Source organism: Musa acuminata, chromosome BXJ2-2 (genome assembly GCF_036884655.1).
Source record: "Musa acuminata AAA Group cultivar baxijiao chromosome BXJ2-2, Cavendish_Baxijiao_AAA, whole genome shotgun sequence".
NCBI classification, from domain to species: domain Eukaryota; kingdom Viridiplantae; phylum Streptophyta; class Magnoliopsida; order Zingiberales; family Musaceae; genus Musa; species Musa acuminata.
In genome coordinates this window covers 16,560,828-16,577,172 of record NC_088339.1, presented here as the reverse complement: position 1 = coordinate 16,577,172, position 16,345 = coordinate 16,560,828, and the positions used below count along the sequence as shown (strand labels likewise).

At 38.3% G+C, this 16,345-nt stretch overlaps 2 protein-coding genes across 4 annotated transcripts; one reads left to right on the top strand and one right to left on the bottom strand.

Moving 5' to 3' along the window:
• Nucleotides 1–5,299: 5,299 nt before the first annotated feature.
• On the bottom strand, nucleotides 5,300–6,296 carry LOC135582175 (uncharacterized). Its single transcript, XM_065094932.1, has 2 exons — nucleotides 5,766–6,296; nucleotides 5,300–5,600 (listed from the first exon to the last, which is right to left on the bottom strand). The coding sequence occupies exons 1-2, from the start codon at nucleotides 6,178–6,180 to the stop codon at nucleotides 5,572–5,574; spliced, it is 444 nt and encodes a 147-aa protein (XP_064951004.1). The 5' UTR covers nucleotides 6,181–6,296; the 3' UTR covers nucleotides 5,300–5,571.
• Nucleotides 6,297–6,670: 374 nt separating this feature from the next.
• LOC135605162 (uncharacterized) lies at nucleotides 6,671–13,923 on the top strand. 3 transcript variants are annotated; one of them, XM_065094929.1, is made up of 9 exons: nucleotides 6,673–6,938; nucleotides 7,048–7,279; nucleotides 7,365–7,429; nucleotides 7,526–7,590; nucleotides 8,749–8,835; nucleotides 9,188–9,318; nucleotides 11,153–11,258; nucleotides 13,024–13,210; nucleotides 13,613–13,923. In XM_065094929.1, the coding sequence occupies exons 1-9, from the start codon at nucleotides 6,763–6,765 to the stop codon at nucleotides 13,668–13,670; spliced, it is 1,107 nt and encodes a 368-aa protein (XP_064951001.1). In that variant the 5' UTR covers nucleotides 6,673–6,762; the 3' UTR covers nucleotides 13,671–13,923. The 3 variants fall into 3 exon arrangements, 2 of the variants coding, with proteins under 2 accessions (XP_064951002.1, XP_064951001.1); XR_010484381.1 differs by having other exon boundaries at nucleotides 6,674–6,938; nucleotides 13,024–13,280; XM_065094930.1 differs by lacking the exon at nucleotides 8,749–8,835 and having other exon boundaries at nucleotides 6,671–6,938.
• The last annotated feature ends 2,422 nt before the right edge of the window (nucleotides 13,924–16,345 follow it).

Sequence of the window (16,345 nt, the reverse complement as noted above, 5' to 3'; positions counted from 1 at the left end):
AAAGTTGATTTTCGAATTTTGAACTTTAGAAGTGCCTTCATGTGTGATTTCAAGAGTGTGCCATATGTCAAAAGCCGTTTTGCACAAAGAAACCCGATTGAACTCATTTTTGTCCAAAGCGCAAAATAAGGCATTCATAGCCTTTGTGTTTAAAGAAAAATATTTCTTCTCCAAATCCGACCATTCGTTCATCGGTTTAGAGGGAAGTTGAAAACTATTTTCAACAATATTCCATAAATCCAAATTCATAGAAATCAAGAAAACTCTCATTCGAGTTTTCTAATAAGTGTAGTCCAATCCGTTAAACAACGGTGGACGAACAACCGAAAAACCCTCTTTAAAGCCATGAAGAGCCATTTCTCTCGGGTGTAAATCCGAAATGAGAAATACCGGGCTTTGATACCAATTGTTAGGATCAAGAGCACTAAGAGGGGGGGGGGGGGGGGGGGGGGGTGAATTAGTGCAGCGGAAAACTTTCGACGATTAAAACTGCGTTCGTATGTTGAAATCCGATTCCGACGTAAAAGTCATTTCGTGCAGATAATAACTTTGAAAGCTTACGGAAACATATTTGAAGTAAAGTAAGGAAGGCAGTTTGCAGTTAAGATAGAAATCAGAATATAAGCGCAAACTGAAATATGATGTTCGTATGATAAAATCGATTTCCGTCTTAACGCCGATTCGAAAAATACTTAACTAAGAAACACATTTGTAAATGAGCAAAAGGCAGTAAGCTACTGAGGAGGTTTGCAGTAAAGATAAGATGCTCAAAGTAAATGCAAACCAGAGAAGACGAGAGTTTATAGTGGTTTGGTCAATCGTGATCTACATCCACTCCTTTGATTCCTCTTCCGTCGAGGCCACCGGCATCCACTAACGATCTTCCTTTACTAAGCGAAGATCAATCTCCTTCTTACACCCCTCTTCTCCTTTTATTGGGTTTAGGAGACAACCCTTACAAGCACTCACTCTCCTCTCTTAAACAGAATTCTAACACTTAAGGTAGAGGAGGGAAATTCTAGAGATTGTAGCAGTGTTTTCTCTCTTTTAATTTCTCTGTGCTTGTGTATTTTACCCGGGGATGGGAGGGGTATTTATAGGCTCCAAACCAGTTTGAATTCTGAGCTCAAAACTGTCATCTCCTGGAATTCTAGGGTCTGGCGGTTGCACCGCTTGGCAGAGCTCGGAGACTGAGCCTCTAGGCGGTGCCACCGCTTGTTAGGGGCGGTTGCACCGCTTGGCAGAGCTCGGAGACTCAGCCCTAGCGGTGCCACCGCCTGTCAGGGGCAGTTGCACCGCCCAGTCTCGCTCAGAGACTGAGCCCAAGCGGTGCCACCGCCTGCCTAGGGCGGTTGCACCGTCCAGCTTTTCTGGGAGACCCTTTTCTGGGTGGTGCCACCGCTGACCCTAGCGGTGCCACCGCCTAGTAGGAATTCTAGTCCGAATGGGTTGATCCATTCGGCCCAATTTGGGTCTATTAAGGGCCCAATTGCCCCTAGATTAAGTTAATGGGATCACCTCTGATTCCTAACTTAATCTACATGCTAACTACGACAATTCTTAAGACATTTACTACAGCTTGCTCCAGTGCGTCAATCGCTTCTTCCGACGAGCTTCCGACGAACTTCCGGCGAACATCCGACGAACCTCCGGCGATGCTCCGACGGACTTCCGGCAAACTCCTGGACTTGCGACGATCCACTTGGCGAGTTCCGACGAGCTTCTTTTGGCAAGCTCCTGGACTTCTCAGATTTGTTCCCGCAGAACCTCTGACGACCGTCCGGACTTCCGTCGAGCTCTCGAACTCCCAACATGATCATAGTCGTTGACTCCGGCTCAACTCCTGCTGCATGTCTTACTTTCATCGTAGTTAATCCTGCACACTTAAAACAAAACTTCGATCGAGATAATTAATCCTAAGCAATTAACTAAGTTGTCCGGCATGTCATTGGTCCCTCGACGCTTCGTCCGATTCTTCGGCGCATCGTCCTCTCCTGCGACCTATTGCCCAATCGGCCAGTTGACTCCGCAACTCCGATATCCTTGGCACAATACCCGCTCTTCTTGGCCCGATGCCCAAGTCCACGGCCCGAAGCCTTCTATCGATACGTCGACCAATCCATCGGCCCGACATCCAATCTTCTAACATATTCCTCCGGCACAACATGATTTTTCCTACTTTAATTGTCTCATCCTGATCGAAGCATCATGCGTCACTCAAAACACAGATTAAAATATAAACACATATCAAGTGGTTTCATCATCAAAATACGAGATTCAACAAGCTTATCCAAAAAGTTATCATGCAAAGTTTTTTTGCTTACCTTCCTTTATGGTTTGAATAAATTAGTATGAAACTTACTTGAACTTTTACCACACTTGCATTGTTGAATTGTTTTCCTTTTTGTTATAACAAAAGGGGAGAAATATGATAAATTGATGACAAATTGAATGTTTGTGACAAATGATAAATGTATAAAATGTATCTTATTACTAATGCTTGAAACATATCAAAACGTATTTCTTATGCATTATAGATACTTGAAATTTTTTATGAATGTTTGATAAATATCTTTCATTATGATAAACTCAACTTACTATTTACAATCGATATCTTACCATATATCGATGAATTGTTATCTTTTATTAAGAATTGTCATCTTGCTAAATTTCATATTCGAAATTTGTATCATATTTGAAAATGATGATTGTCTATCATCATTAACTTGAAAATGAATGTCATGCCTTTGACATCATTTTTTGATAAATACGTGGTATCGTATTAGTAAATCATGATAAGTATCATGATGTACATATTAATAAATTTAAATGAATATAACTTATCGATTTGATGTTTGAATTCAAATGTCTTGAATTCAAGGGTATCTTTTCTCAAGTAATGGCATATAGATAGGGGGAGTTAAGGTTAACTTCGTCATTAGTTGATTATCATCATAAAAAAAGAGGAGATTTTTAAATCTCAGATTTTGAAGATGAAATCAATTAGTAAATTGTTTGATCTAATCTATATGTTGAGAAAAGTATGCAGAATTAACTACAATAGCGGTAAGACACAAAGCAAATGTGGTGCCGAAGTCAAGATCGAGACTTCGTTGGGAGTTCGAGAGTTCGTAGGAAATCCAAACGTTCGTCAGAAGTTCTACCGGAACTGACCGAGAAGTCTAAGAGCTTGCCAAAGAAGCTCGTTGTAACTCGCCAAGAAGATCGTTGTAAAGTCCAGGAGCTTGCCGGGAGTCCGTTAGAACATTACCGAGAGATCGTCGGAAGATCATCGGAAGCTCGCTAAAAGAATAATTGACATAACCGGACCAAGATTGCTTGTTTAAAAGTCTTAATTATCGTAGTTAGATCTTAAGTTGAGTTAGGATTGAGAGGTAATCCCATTAACTCAATTAAGGGTCAAATGAGTTCTTTGTAGGGTTGAACTAGGTTGGTTGAACAGCCCAATCAGCACTTGAAGTCACGACCGACGAAGGCATTGCCTGCAAACCCAATCTCCCAGGTGGTCTGGGCGGTGGTAGCGCCGACAGTTAATGCTGTCAAACAGTGATACCATCAGAGCTCAATCTTCGAGAGCTCTGTCAAGCGGTGGTACCGCCCAGTAATGGCGATGGTACTATCAATACCCCGAAAATTCGAGATGAGATACTTTTTGACTCTAATTTTGAAGTCATTGGGGCTTATAAATACCCCATAATTTTCTACATGGAAGGACATAAAAGTGAGAACAAAATCTTAAATTCTTGGGGTGTTAGAAGTATTGTAAAAAGTGCAAAGAGTCCTCCATTTTTAGTATTGTGATCATTCAAGAGAGGTGTGAGACTTGTAAGGATTATCTTCTAAACCTGTGAAAAGGAGAAAGCATTATAAAGAGGTGGTTGATCTTCGCCTATTGAAGGCGGATCATTAATAAACGTCGGTGACCTCGACAAAGGAGGAATCATAAGTGGATATAGGTCACAACAATCGAACCACTATAAATTCTGATTTACATTTCTATTATTGTCATTTACTTACTTTGCAATTGCTTCACTTTCTCCCTACTTGTTTTTCACTACCCTTACGAACAAACATGCTTTCAAGCTATCTACCGAGATCGATTTTCATCATATGAAATTTCTAAAATCGATGTTTTTATCCGCAGTACTAATTCACCTCCCCTCTTAGTACAGATTCGATCCTAACATGAATGACCTTAGATTAAATGTGCCATAATTTTTCATAATGAATGTTTCCAACGTGTCGGAGGTTCTAAATTTTTCATAATGAGATGTGTAGCTCAGATCTCATATCTCCAAGTCTAACAATTGATCATGTCTCTTTCAACCTTTTAGACATCTGTCAGTTTATCCTTTCTGTTCTTAATTCATCCGTCTCATCTTCATCTTGGTGCAAGTTGTAATTCTGTTGGTTTGGTAAAGTCACCCCCAAAATCCAATAGAGAATGAATCCATTACCTACAAATACAAGAAAAAAATTGCAAATTTTGAACAGGATAAAAAAATAAAATAAATTCTGACCTTTTACTAGGAACCAATGATCCAAGAACATAAAACATTTGGTCGAGTATATCAAAACCCACAAACTCCCTTTTAATCAGACTCAAATCAGCTATTTCTTGATTTCTAACAACTAAAAAAGTGATTTTTCGTATTCTTTAACTGAGCATAAAATTATCATGAAACCTACTTCATAATATTATCAAACCATTTATTCAAAAAATAAGTCTTTTTTTTTTTTTCAAGTAGAAAACATGTCGAGAAAACAATAATAAAATGTTACTGCACATCAGCCCAGTGAACAAAGAAACACAAGTCTTTTCTTTTTAGGGTTCCGCTTGCTGCTCAGGTAACCGCTCAGGAACAAATTCCCATCTCACGGAACAATGCCGTCGATCGAAGTAATGCTTCCTTCATCGGAGCACAGCGTCTTCCCCGACCAAGAAACCCGACGGAAAAGGAAAAAAACCGATTTTTAGGTAAACATGATCAGGAAATTACAAGGGGGAAGGGGGGCTCGGAATAGAAAGCTGTGTCGGCAAGGCAGAGGCCTTTACGACGAGCGAACCTTTGATTGATATCGTCTTCGTCATCGCCCTCCCTCTTATAGAGCAGATCGAGCGGGAAAACAAGAAACAGAGGAACAGAGCAGAAGCGACGGATCAAAACACGAGAGACCGAGCGAGAGACACCGGCGGCTAAATCCTGCGTTTGCCAAACCCTAGGAGGCTCAGGGTCGTATAGCAATCTTTATTTACAACTGTGCCTTATCGATTTCTATTGGACACATGGTTGGGATAAAATCACGTGCAAGACGACGCTAATAAAAAAAGATTAAATAATAATTTTATTACCTTTTAATGGAGGCTTTTACAGAAACCGCCTTCCTCCCCTCCGGCTGCGCTGCGGACGGCAGACCAGCGGTGGCGCGTGAGGCCGGTGGCGTTCCAAGGAGATCCGGGCGCCGCCTCCGACCGTGACCGATTTCCTTCTCCTCTCCTTTTTCCAACCTGATCGCCCGCCGCCCCTGTTGATTCCTTGCGTTGCGATCTCATGGAATTTCTGGATTTGCCAGAATACCTGCAATCAAGATTCACAATATGATCGATTAAGATTGCTTAGATCAAAGAAAGGAAAAGCTTGTTATGTGGTCAAATCTTCCTTAGTGTTGTGGAGAGATTGATCGAAAGAGGTTCAATTGACATCTACAGGGTGTAATCGTTTTCGTAGATTATGTTCTCTTACTTGATTCCCTAATGAGCTTGTATTGTTCTTCCGGAAGATTCAATGCATCTAAGATACTGGAGAGGAGAGGAACGACAAGATCATATTTGCAGGGGATTCCATCGGCAGAAACCAGTGGCAGTCCTTCCTGTGAATGCTGGCCAAAGCTGTGCAGAAAAAGTACCCCATCACCAAGCACGAAGGCTTCCTGTCCATGGTCTTCCATTGCTTGTGGTCGTATCGGGACGCGAAACGAAGATCTCTGTGACCAGATGGGCGTGAAGAAGAAGATCAAGGTAGAAGCCTTGCCATGGGATGCGGCCTGGAAGCTGTTCACGGAGACTGCAGGCAAGGAGATGATCGACTCCCACCCGGAAATCGGGCGGCAAGCGGAAATATTGGTGAGGAAATGTGGTGGCTTGCCGCTCGCACTCATCGCCGTCGGGCGAGCTCTTGCGAGCAAACGATCTCCTCTGGAACGCCATCGGCCTCGTGCGCCACCGACGCCGTCGTTGGTCTGCCGTCCGTAGCGCAGCCGGAGGGGAGGGAACCTTAGGGGAGTCAAGCGGTTTCTGCGAAAGCCTCGACGCTGCGAACGAAAATTTTATACGAAATTAATAATTTAAAAGATAATAAAATTATTTTTTCTTTTTTTATATATATCTTTACGATTGATTTTTTTGATAAAATTAACGAAATTAGAATTAAATATTTTATTTTTGTAAGTATAGCATCTCAATATTATAGTTAAATACAGAGAGAAATATGTAATTACCCTGTAACTTAAGGCAATTCTGAAAATATGAAAATCCTGCCCCAGGATCCGCATCCAACGGACAGGATTTGTCGGACTCCTCGCACCGAAGCGAGCATACTGCGATGGTGTCCTTCAAGGCCAATCAAACTAGAGTGACTGAGCGAAATCGTACCGGTGGTGATCATACTCCTAACACCTCAAAGCCGTCGGTCTTCTGCTCGCACACGGTGACGACTGGCTTTCGATTGGAGCACTCCCTTCATGAACTCCCTCTTCCTCCTTCCCAAAACCCTAGCTTTCGCCCCGAATCCCTCGTCCTCATCGTCCTCCAAACCAAATTCCCATTCCTCTTCGGCCGATGGAATCCCAATTACAAGTTCTAGTCGTCGCGGAAATCCTCTTAAGCCATCGCTGCTCGAGCAGAGACCTCTTCTCAGGTTCTTGATGTCAATCCTCTTCCTTTCTGCTCATTTTGTCACCGAGATCTCGAATTATTTGGCGCGATTGCTAGGGGAATAATTGGAGCTGAATCTAATGGCGTCTCAGGTTGTGGTTGCACGATTGCTGCCATCTTTTGATTTCCAGCGTCATTGGGCTCTCCTGTGCCCTGTCTCTTCATCCCGCTGTGGCCGATGCCATTCGTCCACAGATTCCGTCGGTCTACCCATGCGAAGATGTCGACAGTTACTATAATGGTGTTAGTGTGTTACAAGGCGCTGCATTGATGAAGAAGCTCAATTCCATTGTCTCTCCCCACCAGTCACTAACTTACAGAGAGGTACTTTGTTTGTGTTTCTAGCAGGAAGGTTTGTCTGGTAGTAGCTAGTACTTGCAATTTGTCATGGTTGGACATTTCAACTTAGGTTTGGGATGCGCTCAAGATTCTTGATGCAGTTGATGTGGAGAACCCAGAAGCCTCCTCCGAAATGTAGGATATGTATCTTTGGTCGGAAATGCTACCTACTGTGATTTATGCTATTTAGCTCTCTAATAAAGGGGCACCTGCCTAGTTTGTTATATGCAGAATCGAGATATACTCATTGAGAGCCGTCCCAAAATCATTGGCAGGAAAGCCAGAAGGATGGAACAGTGAGTCTAATCAATTCAGAATCAGTAATTTTTTCTTATTTATGGCTTTTATAATGATTCCAAGCACAAGAGATTGTATGTGCTCACCTCGTAAATCACATAAAAGATGCTTCTTTCCTACTCGGAGAGAGAGAACTAGATCGGTCACCCCTTTGGTTGGAGCGGATCTGCCAGTGAATTATAGCCAGTGGGAGCATCCAAATCCCATCTTGTGTTTGAAGGAAGCTTAGCTGCTCTCCGTTTGCTATGCAGCTTTCTGTTCAATTTCTCAGGGACATAATTTAGGGAGGAATCATTATTAGTTTTCTCCCCCAACCGATGGGTCATATGCAAATTAGAAAGGATACTGGCGGGAAAATAAATGTGTTTAACTGGTTTTGTCAATTGCCTGTTTGCACTTGCATGTTCTGTGATGTAGTGGCAGTATTTTGGCACTAATGAAATTTTTAGTCAGCTAATACTTCATTCCTGCTATCACCTTAAAACATAAGCATTGAATGGTGCAAATATTGTGTGGAATGAATTGCACTGCTTCTTATTATTATTAACTTGAGGACACCATAATAGTCATGATAATTGACTGATGATAGACTGCTGGCTTGACTAATCCAGTATCCCCTCTGGAAAACGAAAGCAACATGCTTATTTTTATCAATAGTTAATTAGTGTAATGTCATACACAGTAAAACAATGTCTAATAGCTGCAACAATGTCATAGTTCCCATATTTCTAGACGCTCTATTAAAGACAATTCATTTTAGAAGTGAAGTTCTAAAGACAATATCACTAACGAAATTAAAGTGTATTACTTATTTTCACATTATTGCTTCAAAGAAACTCATATTTTATTTTCTTTACATTTCTTGTTCCCACTAATAAAAGTGTCAATTTTGTCTCATCGTAATGGTTCATTAGATTTTTTTTAACATGTCAAAAGTTTGCTTGTTGCCTACTTCTACTAAGCATTAGTACTCCAATTAGGGATAGTAGAACAGGCAAGTCTTAGAGCATCTTGGAAGAAAGTAATTGATCCCATATCTTAATGCATGAGACTCATATGCTTCTCATATTTTCACTTGTTTTATTCTATTCTTGCAGATAAATTTCAAAAATTTCCATTAAGCTATCTAGCTGCAATGACCATTCTCTTTGTCACAGGAGAACATTTATGGCCTCGTTCTTATGGCTTAAGAGATGGAACATCTTTAACTGATTTACATAACATCCGTCCCGCAGATGTCAATGGTAGGATGGTTTCTGAAATAATGATATTGTTAATGACATCTCAAATGAGATTCCTGTGCATCCATGCTTGCCGTGTCCCTAACAGCAGTTGCGCTGATTTCTTTTATTTTAGGAAGCATAATTAATTACATCCTGTCCCCAAAAAGGGAGAAAATTATCTAATATGGAGAACTTATCAGTCTGTGATTTAACCTTGACCAGCATAATGATGGAAAGCTATTTAATGATGTTAGAAACTTCTTAGTTTCACCTACAACAGCTTAACCATATTGATAGTAGATTTTCTATCATTAGCAATATTGTGGTCCCCGATTATTGTCAATTCCGGTTAATATAAGATATTCTTTTGCAGTGAACTCATCTAGGGGAAACAAGTACTACGGTGAATGTGTTTCTGTATCAACTCACTGTTCAAGACCAGCAAATAATGAAGCTGCTCCTGACACTGAGACAGATAAGAAAAGATGGGCACCACCTAGACAGGTTCATGTTATGTCCTTGAGATGTGTTAGGCTTTCTTACCTGCCTTCTATTATGGTCCTTGCATTGGGAAGTTGCTATTTTTTTAATTTGTGAAAACAATGACAAATATTGTGGAGTCGTCGTATTCCCTTATTAACCTATGCTGAATGTAGCATTAATTTAGTTTTGGAAATCTAGGTAAAAACATGACTTAATAATATTTAATTTTTAAAACATACTTTGTTATTTTGGAATATATCTGAATCTAATTGGTTTTTCTTAATCCTGATATCTGTCTCTTTCATTCACTAAAAGACTCTATTTTCTTTATTTTTTAAGAAGTTGGCTTGGTATCTTTTTGGTGGTGTTTTGATCAAGATTATTTTAGTCTTATTGACAATCATCTAAGGAAATTAATCTTCTGTTTGGAAAACCAAGCTTCTCTTGTGAGGAGCTAAATTGTTTGCAAATTGATGGCCAAGGCAGAAGCTTACATAGGATAATGCATACACATCTTTCCAAGTTAAATTAGTGTTAATGGGTTTTGACTTTAGTTGATGTATCTGAAAGGTTCATAAATTGGTAGGAGCTTGGCCTATAATTTGGCACAAGATTAAGAGCACCTTATTCCTTTTTGGTTAAATGATACTGAGCTGGCTGCATACAAGAGAGTTCATCTGGTTGCTGTCTGTTTATATTTATTGAAAGAAGCACATTAAAATAACTAGCTGCTCAAATTGAAGCCAAGGGCAAGTGCAGATGCTTTAAAACCTTTTGATTGCATAATGTTTATGTAATCAAGAAGGATGTGTTTGTATACCTTATAACATTTTGGTTGTTTTGGGCCAGCAATTAGTTAAGAAAGATGTATACACATAAAAGAACCCTTGTTTTTGCTGTTTTAAATTGCTTATATAGATGTGGTCTGAAAATGTTTGTATTATCATACCGAATAATACCGCTCGCTACGGGCGGTACTGTTGATCTAGCCCTGCGTCGAACTATACGGGGCTGTATTGGGCAGTAACGGTTGATATTTCTATCGTTACCGCCTGAAACAGGTCAGTAACGGTCGATTTCGACCGTCGTTGCCCTCTACTGGGCGGTATCAGCCTAGTTGCGGCGAGGGAAGAAGAAGCATCGAGGGAGAAGAGAGAGAAGGCGCATGAAGAAGAGGGAGAAGAGGGAGAATCGGGAGAACCTCGACACTTTCCGATCCAGCGCCACCCTTCCTCGACGGTCCCGCTCTAGGAGATAACGAAGAGGCAACGACTTGGTTTCTTCTTTGTCGCGTTCTTCGCTGAAGGCTGGAGATGTATGCGGCCTTCGATGTCTTCGTCAAACACCGCAAATGAGAAGACTACGTTCTTCTCCTCGTCTGACACGACTAGGAGAAGAAAAGGAGGCGACATCACCGAGGCAGCGTACGCCTCCTTTTTTTATTTTTTATATATTTTTATATATTTATATATTTTTATATCTTAATTTTTATATTATATATATACGTATCGAGCGGTATGCCCATACTGTACCATATCGAGCAAAGCTCAATATGTCTGTACGATACGAAATTACGAACCTTGATTATCATAAGCATCATCGAATTATTCATATTTGTTTTGTTCCTTTGCTTGATATGTCGGTACGATACAAAATTATGAACCTTGATTATCATAAGCATCATCAAATTTTTCATATTTGTTTTGTTCCTGTTATTGCTGGTCTTCTCCTTGGCCTATATATTTTGAGCTTTCTGCAAGTCGTTGTAATCAGCAATTTTTGGTTTTCAGTCTTCTATTGAATTACTAAGGCTTTGTTTTCTCATTGCTAGTGATTTTATTTTTCTGAAAAATAGGTTAGGGGAGATATAGCAAGATCACTGATGTATATGGCTGTCTCTTATGGATTTCAACAGCCTAATGGGAGGCTGCCTCTACTACTTTCTGATTCACCAAATATTGGTAAGTCAAGTTGTCTCTTATGGATTTAGTCAAATTGTAGTTCACCATGTTTAAGAATTTTACACAGATTAACTGTAAATGGTCAAGTTATCTGTCCAATTCACTAGAGTTGTAAAATATTTCCAAGAGACAAGTGTGGAATTTATAAAATTTCAAAGTTTAGATGAATGTAGATGAAAGAGAATTCTTATGATGGTGTGAAGATGTACTGAAGAAACATATAGACATTGTAGTTAGAAGAGGGGACATAATTAGTATTAGTGGTATGAGAAGTTAAGGAAGACTAAAAAAACTTTACTATGATAAGGATTTAAATACTTTTATTTTAACAAAGGATATGCTATTTACAGGGCTCAATGTTAGCAAAGATATATGTGGCCGACCCCAAATAGTTGGGGACTTCATGACTTGGTGTTGTTATTGTTTTTGTTAATGATGATGTATAGTTTTAGGTCAATCAACGGCTAGTATTTTGAAGATCCTATATAGGTGAATAATGAAGATGGTTAAGCAATTTTTTGGAATTCGTACGATGAGCATGAGCTTAGTACTTCAGGGTTGAATATGTCTACTTAGCAAGTTCATAACTGATTTTTCTTTACTGTTTACTGAAACTTCCATGCTGGTTATACACAATTTTTTCAGAACAATTTAGACATTCTGGCTCAAGGATCTTTGATACCTTTGCATTTTTGTGTTTATCCCATTTAACAACTGTAGCCCAAAGCCTATATTTTTAAAATCCAACTAGCGCCATGAAAAGTTGTTGAGCTTTCTTTAGGGTTTTTTAATTACTTTTGAGATGGCGACTTTTATAAATTTGGACTCATGACAATTTGCTACAGTTTGAATGAGACCATTATAAAGTTATTCATTATACCAACGTATTCAGAAGCTTCTGAACTGGTCTTGTTAATGGGGAGAAGTTCCATTTAAATGAAAGAATGGTTTCTATGACACTTGGGAGTCTCTTTTTATAAACAATTATGGTCAATCAACAGAACCATGGCCTGGTCATTGGTTCCTCTCTTCATCTTGAGAGGTTCTAGATTTATATCCTTGCGGAGGTGTTGTCAAGGTATTTGACCCAGGCAATTCTTCAGTGAGGAAATTCAATACAGAAAGAGAAATTCATAATGGGTCATTTAAATAGTGGTTAAGTTCTGCAATATATGAATCCTGCCTTCATTCTTTTGGTAGGCTACTTAAGCAATTATGCTAATTAATCAGAAATAATGAATTTGTAATTGTCATGATTTGGCTCAGTAGATCAATAGCTTGGATATAACTAACCTATATCACATGGCCCGAGATTCCAAGTCCAAGACATTAATCAGGATCACATGGTAAATGCCATCATAATCTTACCACTTCTGATGTGTGGCTGATCGGTGTGTCACGGTAAGTGCCAAATTTCTGAGGCCAAATGTTGTAGCATGCAATTGTAAGATTGGATCCAAGGTTGTTTGGAGAAGTGAGTAAGACCAAATTTCTGATGTGGAATTTTGTAAAATGCAATGCTACCAAGTTTGGATTAAAGGTTGTCTGGTTGAGAGACCAAAGACTGAATTCCACCTCTCTCCCCAACCACTCGATGTGTATGTGTTTGTATGTGTCATTGTGCAGTTTATATGCAATTCCTGTATGAACAGTAATTGAAAATATCCTACTTGTACCGCTATATACCTTGATGGTTTCAGACTTCTTGTCACAAAGAGAGGATCATGAAAGTAATTTGCTTATATCTTTTTTATTTTTATGTCAGAAAAACATGAGATGGGCCTCCTTTCAACATTACTACAGTGGAACAAATTTGATCCACCTTCAAGAATGGAGCAGTTGAGAAATGACAGAATATGCAAGTTATACCAGCACAACAGGAATCCATTTATTGATCATCCAGAATATGCCAATTTCATATGGAAGAATGTTACTTCAAGCAATCTTACTAGGTAACATCCCAATTTGAAGGCTTGGATAAATGAGTTCCATTATGACAATAAAGGCAAAAATCATAATGAGGTGTGTCTATCTATACAATATTGTATTCCATTTTTCTTCTAAATTGCATATGAAGTTGTCTCCAAAATGGAATGTGTATACCTTTACATCTCGTATTCCATAATTCTTGTAAATTGCATATGAAGTTGTCTGCAAAATAAGTCATCACCATAGTTTGAATAGGTTAATGTTGCTAGTAAAATTCTTCTTTACTTTCCGCATGATGCAGAAGGTTTTACCTTTAGTTTGAACCTTTGAGGTATATTTGAGCAAGCAAGAGAAAATTGTATGTCATATTCTATAGTAACATCAGACAATTAAATAACTCTGACTCTACTTTTGATCTGTTTCAGGGTTTCTGTTAAACATGATAGACAAAATGCTATTTCAACAATACTAGAAAAAAAATAATTTGGCAGAACTTGGAATGTGGATTGGGATTGCCAGAAGTTTCATTTTGTCAAGCTGCAAAAGCTACAGCAGCTGGATGATCCGATTAACAACAGTGATTCATGTTTGACATGCAGAGCAGCCATTTCCTAATCATGTTGTTTTGTCAAAAAAAAAAAAAACATGTTTTTTCCTCTTTCTATGCAATTGCAACAGCAGCAATTCCTCATGTTACATTATAAAATTAATTATGTATGTCATTGCAGTTCATTGAGATTCTCATATTGTACAATGGTTCCACTGGTTGGATGCACTAGTCATTGTTGCTAGAAGATAAGCAAATTTTTAGTGTCAACGTTGATGCTTCTTATCTATGCAGCCAACACTATCGTCCAGAATAGTCCTGCTTGACACGGAAGTGTCTAATTTTCTATAATCAGCTCATGTAAATTTTGATAGCCTTTAATCCAGAGTAGTCTTGCTTGACACGTAAATTATGGTATTCTCTATAGTCCAAAATGTATGTCTCGTAGCCTTTAATCCATACCTCTCAAATGGGACAGTTCATAAGTCAAATGAGTTGCAAGCTAATTTTCAGCTATTTGAGACAGTTCATAAGTCAAATGAGTTGCAAGCTAATTTTCAGCTAATTTTCTAAATATGTAGATGACCCAATTTGATTAAATAGCTCAAATTGATTACTAAAAGAGTTAAATAGCATACCTTTATATGAAAGTTTAAACTCTTAATTTTTCAGTTGGTGGGTAGATTTAAAGAGAGTTAATTCAATTTTTCTTCGTGACTAAGAAATGCATTAAAAGGCTTAGCTATTAACTGCAAAGCAATAAATTTCATAGTTTCCAACGTATGAAGGGTTGTTTTATGCATTAGTATTTTTTTTGGTGTTTTAGAGTTAGAAAGGGTATTAATATTTTTTTTGGTGTTTTAGAGTTAGAAAGGGTATTAATATTTTTTTTGATGTTTTAGAGTTAGAAAGGGTTTTAGAATCTGATTGTATTTGCATAAATTTTTTGAGCTCTCTTTTAGTTTTGTATCTTTTTGGTTTACTAAAGAGTAGTGAGTTTTGTCTCTGTATCTCTTGGATATTTCTTTGAGTGTTGAGTCATTTATCTTTCATTCTGTATTCTTGTTTAATATCTTTGGGGTAGTAAATTTTATGTATCCTTTGATGATTTTAAACTCGATGGTGAGTTATTTATTTATTTTATAGAAGTATTATCTTGAGTTGTTTCTTTTCAATCCAAAAGACTTATTCCAGCAAATACAACTATCAACCTTTCAATTTTCATTCCTCATTATCCCGATATCAGTTTGGTATCAGAGCTAAAGGCTAGAAAACATGGTAAGACGGAATGGAAAAGGTATAGTTGATAAAGGTAATGGCCGTGAAGATGACGTTGAGTCCTTGAGGTTGTAGTTATAAAGATTGCTACATAGTCTATAAGAAAAGAATGAAATCATCGAAGAACTTTAGAGAAAAAACAACCAGCATGAAAATAATGCCTAAGAGTTTCTTTCTGATGATGATACACCTCCTTACTCAAGGGAGTTAGGAAGATATTGAGCAAGGTATAGAGACCAAGACGAGTGGCAAAATAAATATAACTCAAAGCTGGATATTCCATAGTTTGAAGTTAAAATCAATGTTGATGACTTTATTGATTGGCTTAATACGATGGAAAGAATGTTCGAGTTTCATGAACCGCTAGAACAAAAGAAGGTAAAGCTTATGGCACTCAAACTCAAAAGGAATGTATCTTTTTGATGGGAAAATCTAAAGAAGTAAAGAGAACGTGAGAGAAGGAATAAGATCATGATATGGGAGAAAATAAAAAGGTAGTTGAAGAGGAAATACTTGCTTGACAACTATAGGCGAGAGAACTTTTTTAAAATCCATGATTTCAAGCAAAAAGATCTTAATGTAGAGGAGTATACAACGGAGTTTGATAATCTCATGTTAAAATGAGAGTTTATAGAACCAAAGGAGCAAACCATTACAAGATACTTAGGAGGTCTGAAATATGAGATTGATAAAGTGGTTTAACTCCAGCCATATTGGTCTTTGAATGATGTGAGCAAGTTGACTTTGAAAGTTAAGAAGCAACAGAAGTTTGAAAAGAGTTCTCGATACGGGTCAAAAGAAGGTTATACGAGAGGAGGAAATTACAAGCCTGCTCTCTAAAGCAAGGTGGTGTTAAAGGTGCAAGACAAGGGTGAAGGATCTACTAGCAGCAAATAAACACCTAATTTTGCTACCCCAAATGGTAAAAAATACTTTAAATGTCATGGTTTTGGGCATATGACTTCAGATTGTCTAAATAGGATGATTGTTACTTTAGTTGAAGATCATAGTGATGGAGGAGATGATGCCAACGACGAACCAAAATATAATGACGATAAGGACGAACGTGTTTCACAGTAAATGCATTTCTCATGGCAAGATGTGCTTAGTGATTATTGATAGTGACAACTTTGAAAATATGATATCTTTAGATATGGTACAGAAGCTAAAGTTGGACACAATCCCTCATCCACATCTTTATCAATCATATTGGTTGCAAAAGGGGAATGGCATCAAGATAACTAAAAGATGTTTAATTTTGTTTTCTATTAGCAAGCATTATAAAGATGAAGTATGGTGTGATGTTGCTCCATAATAACATTCTGAAACTAGT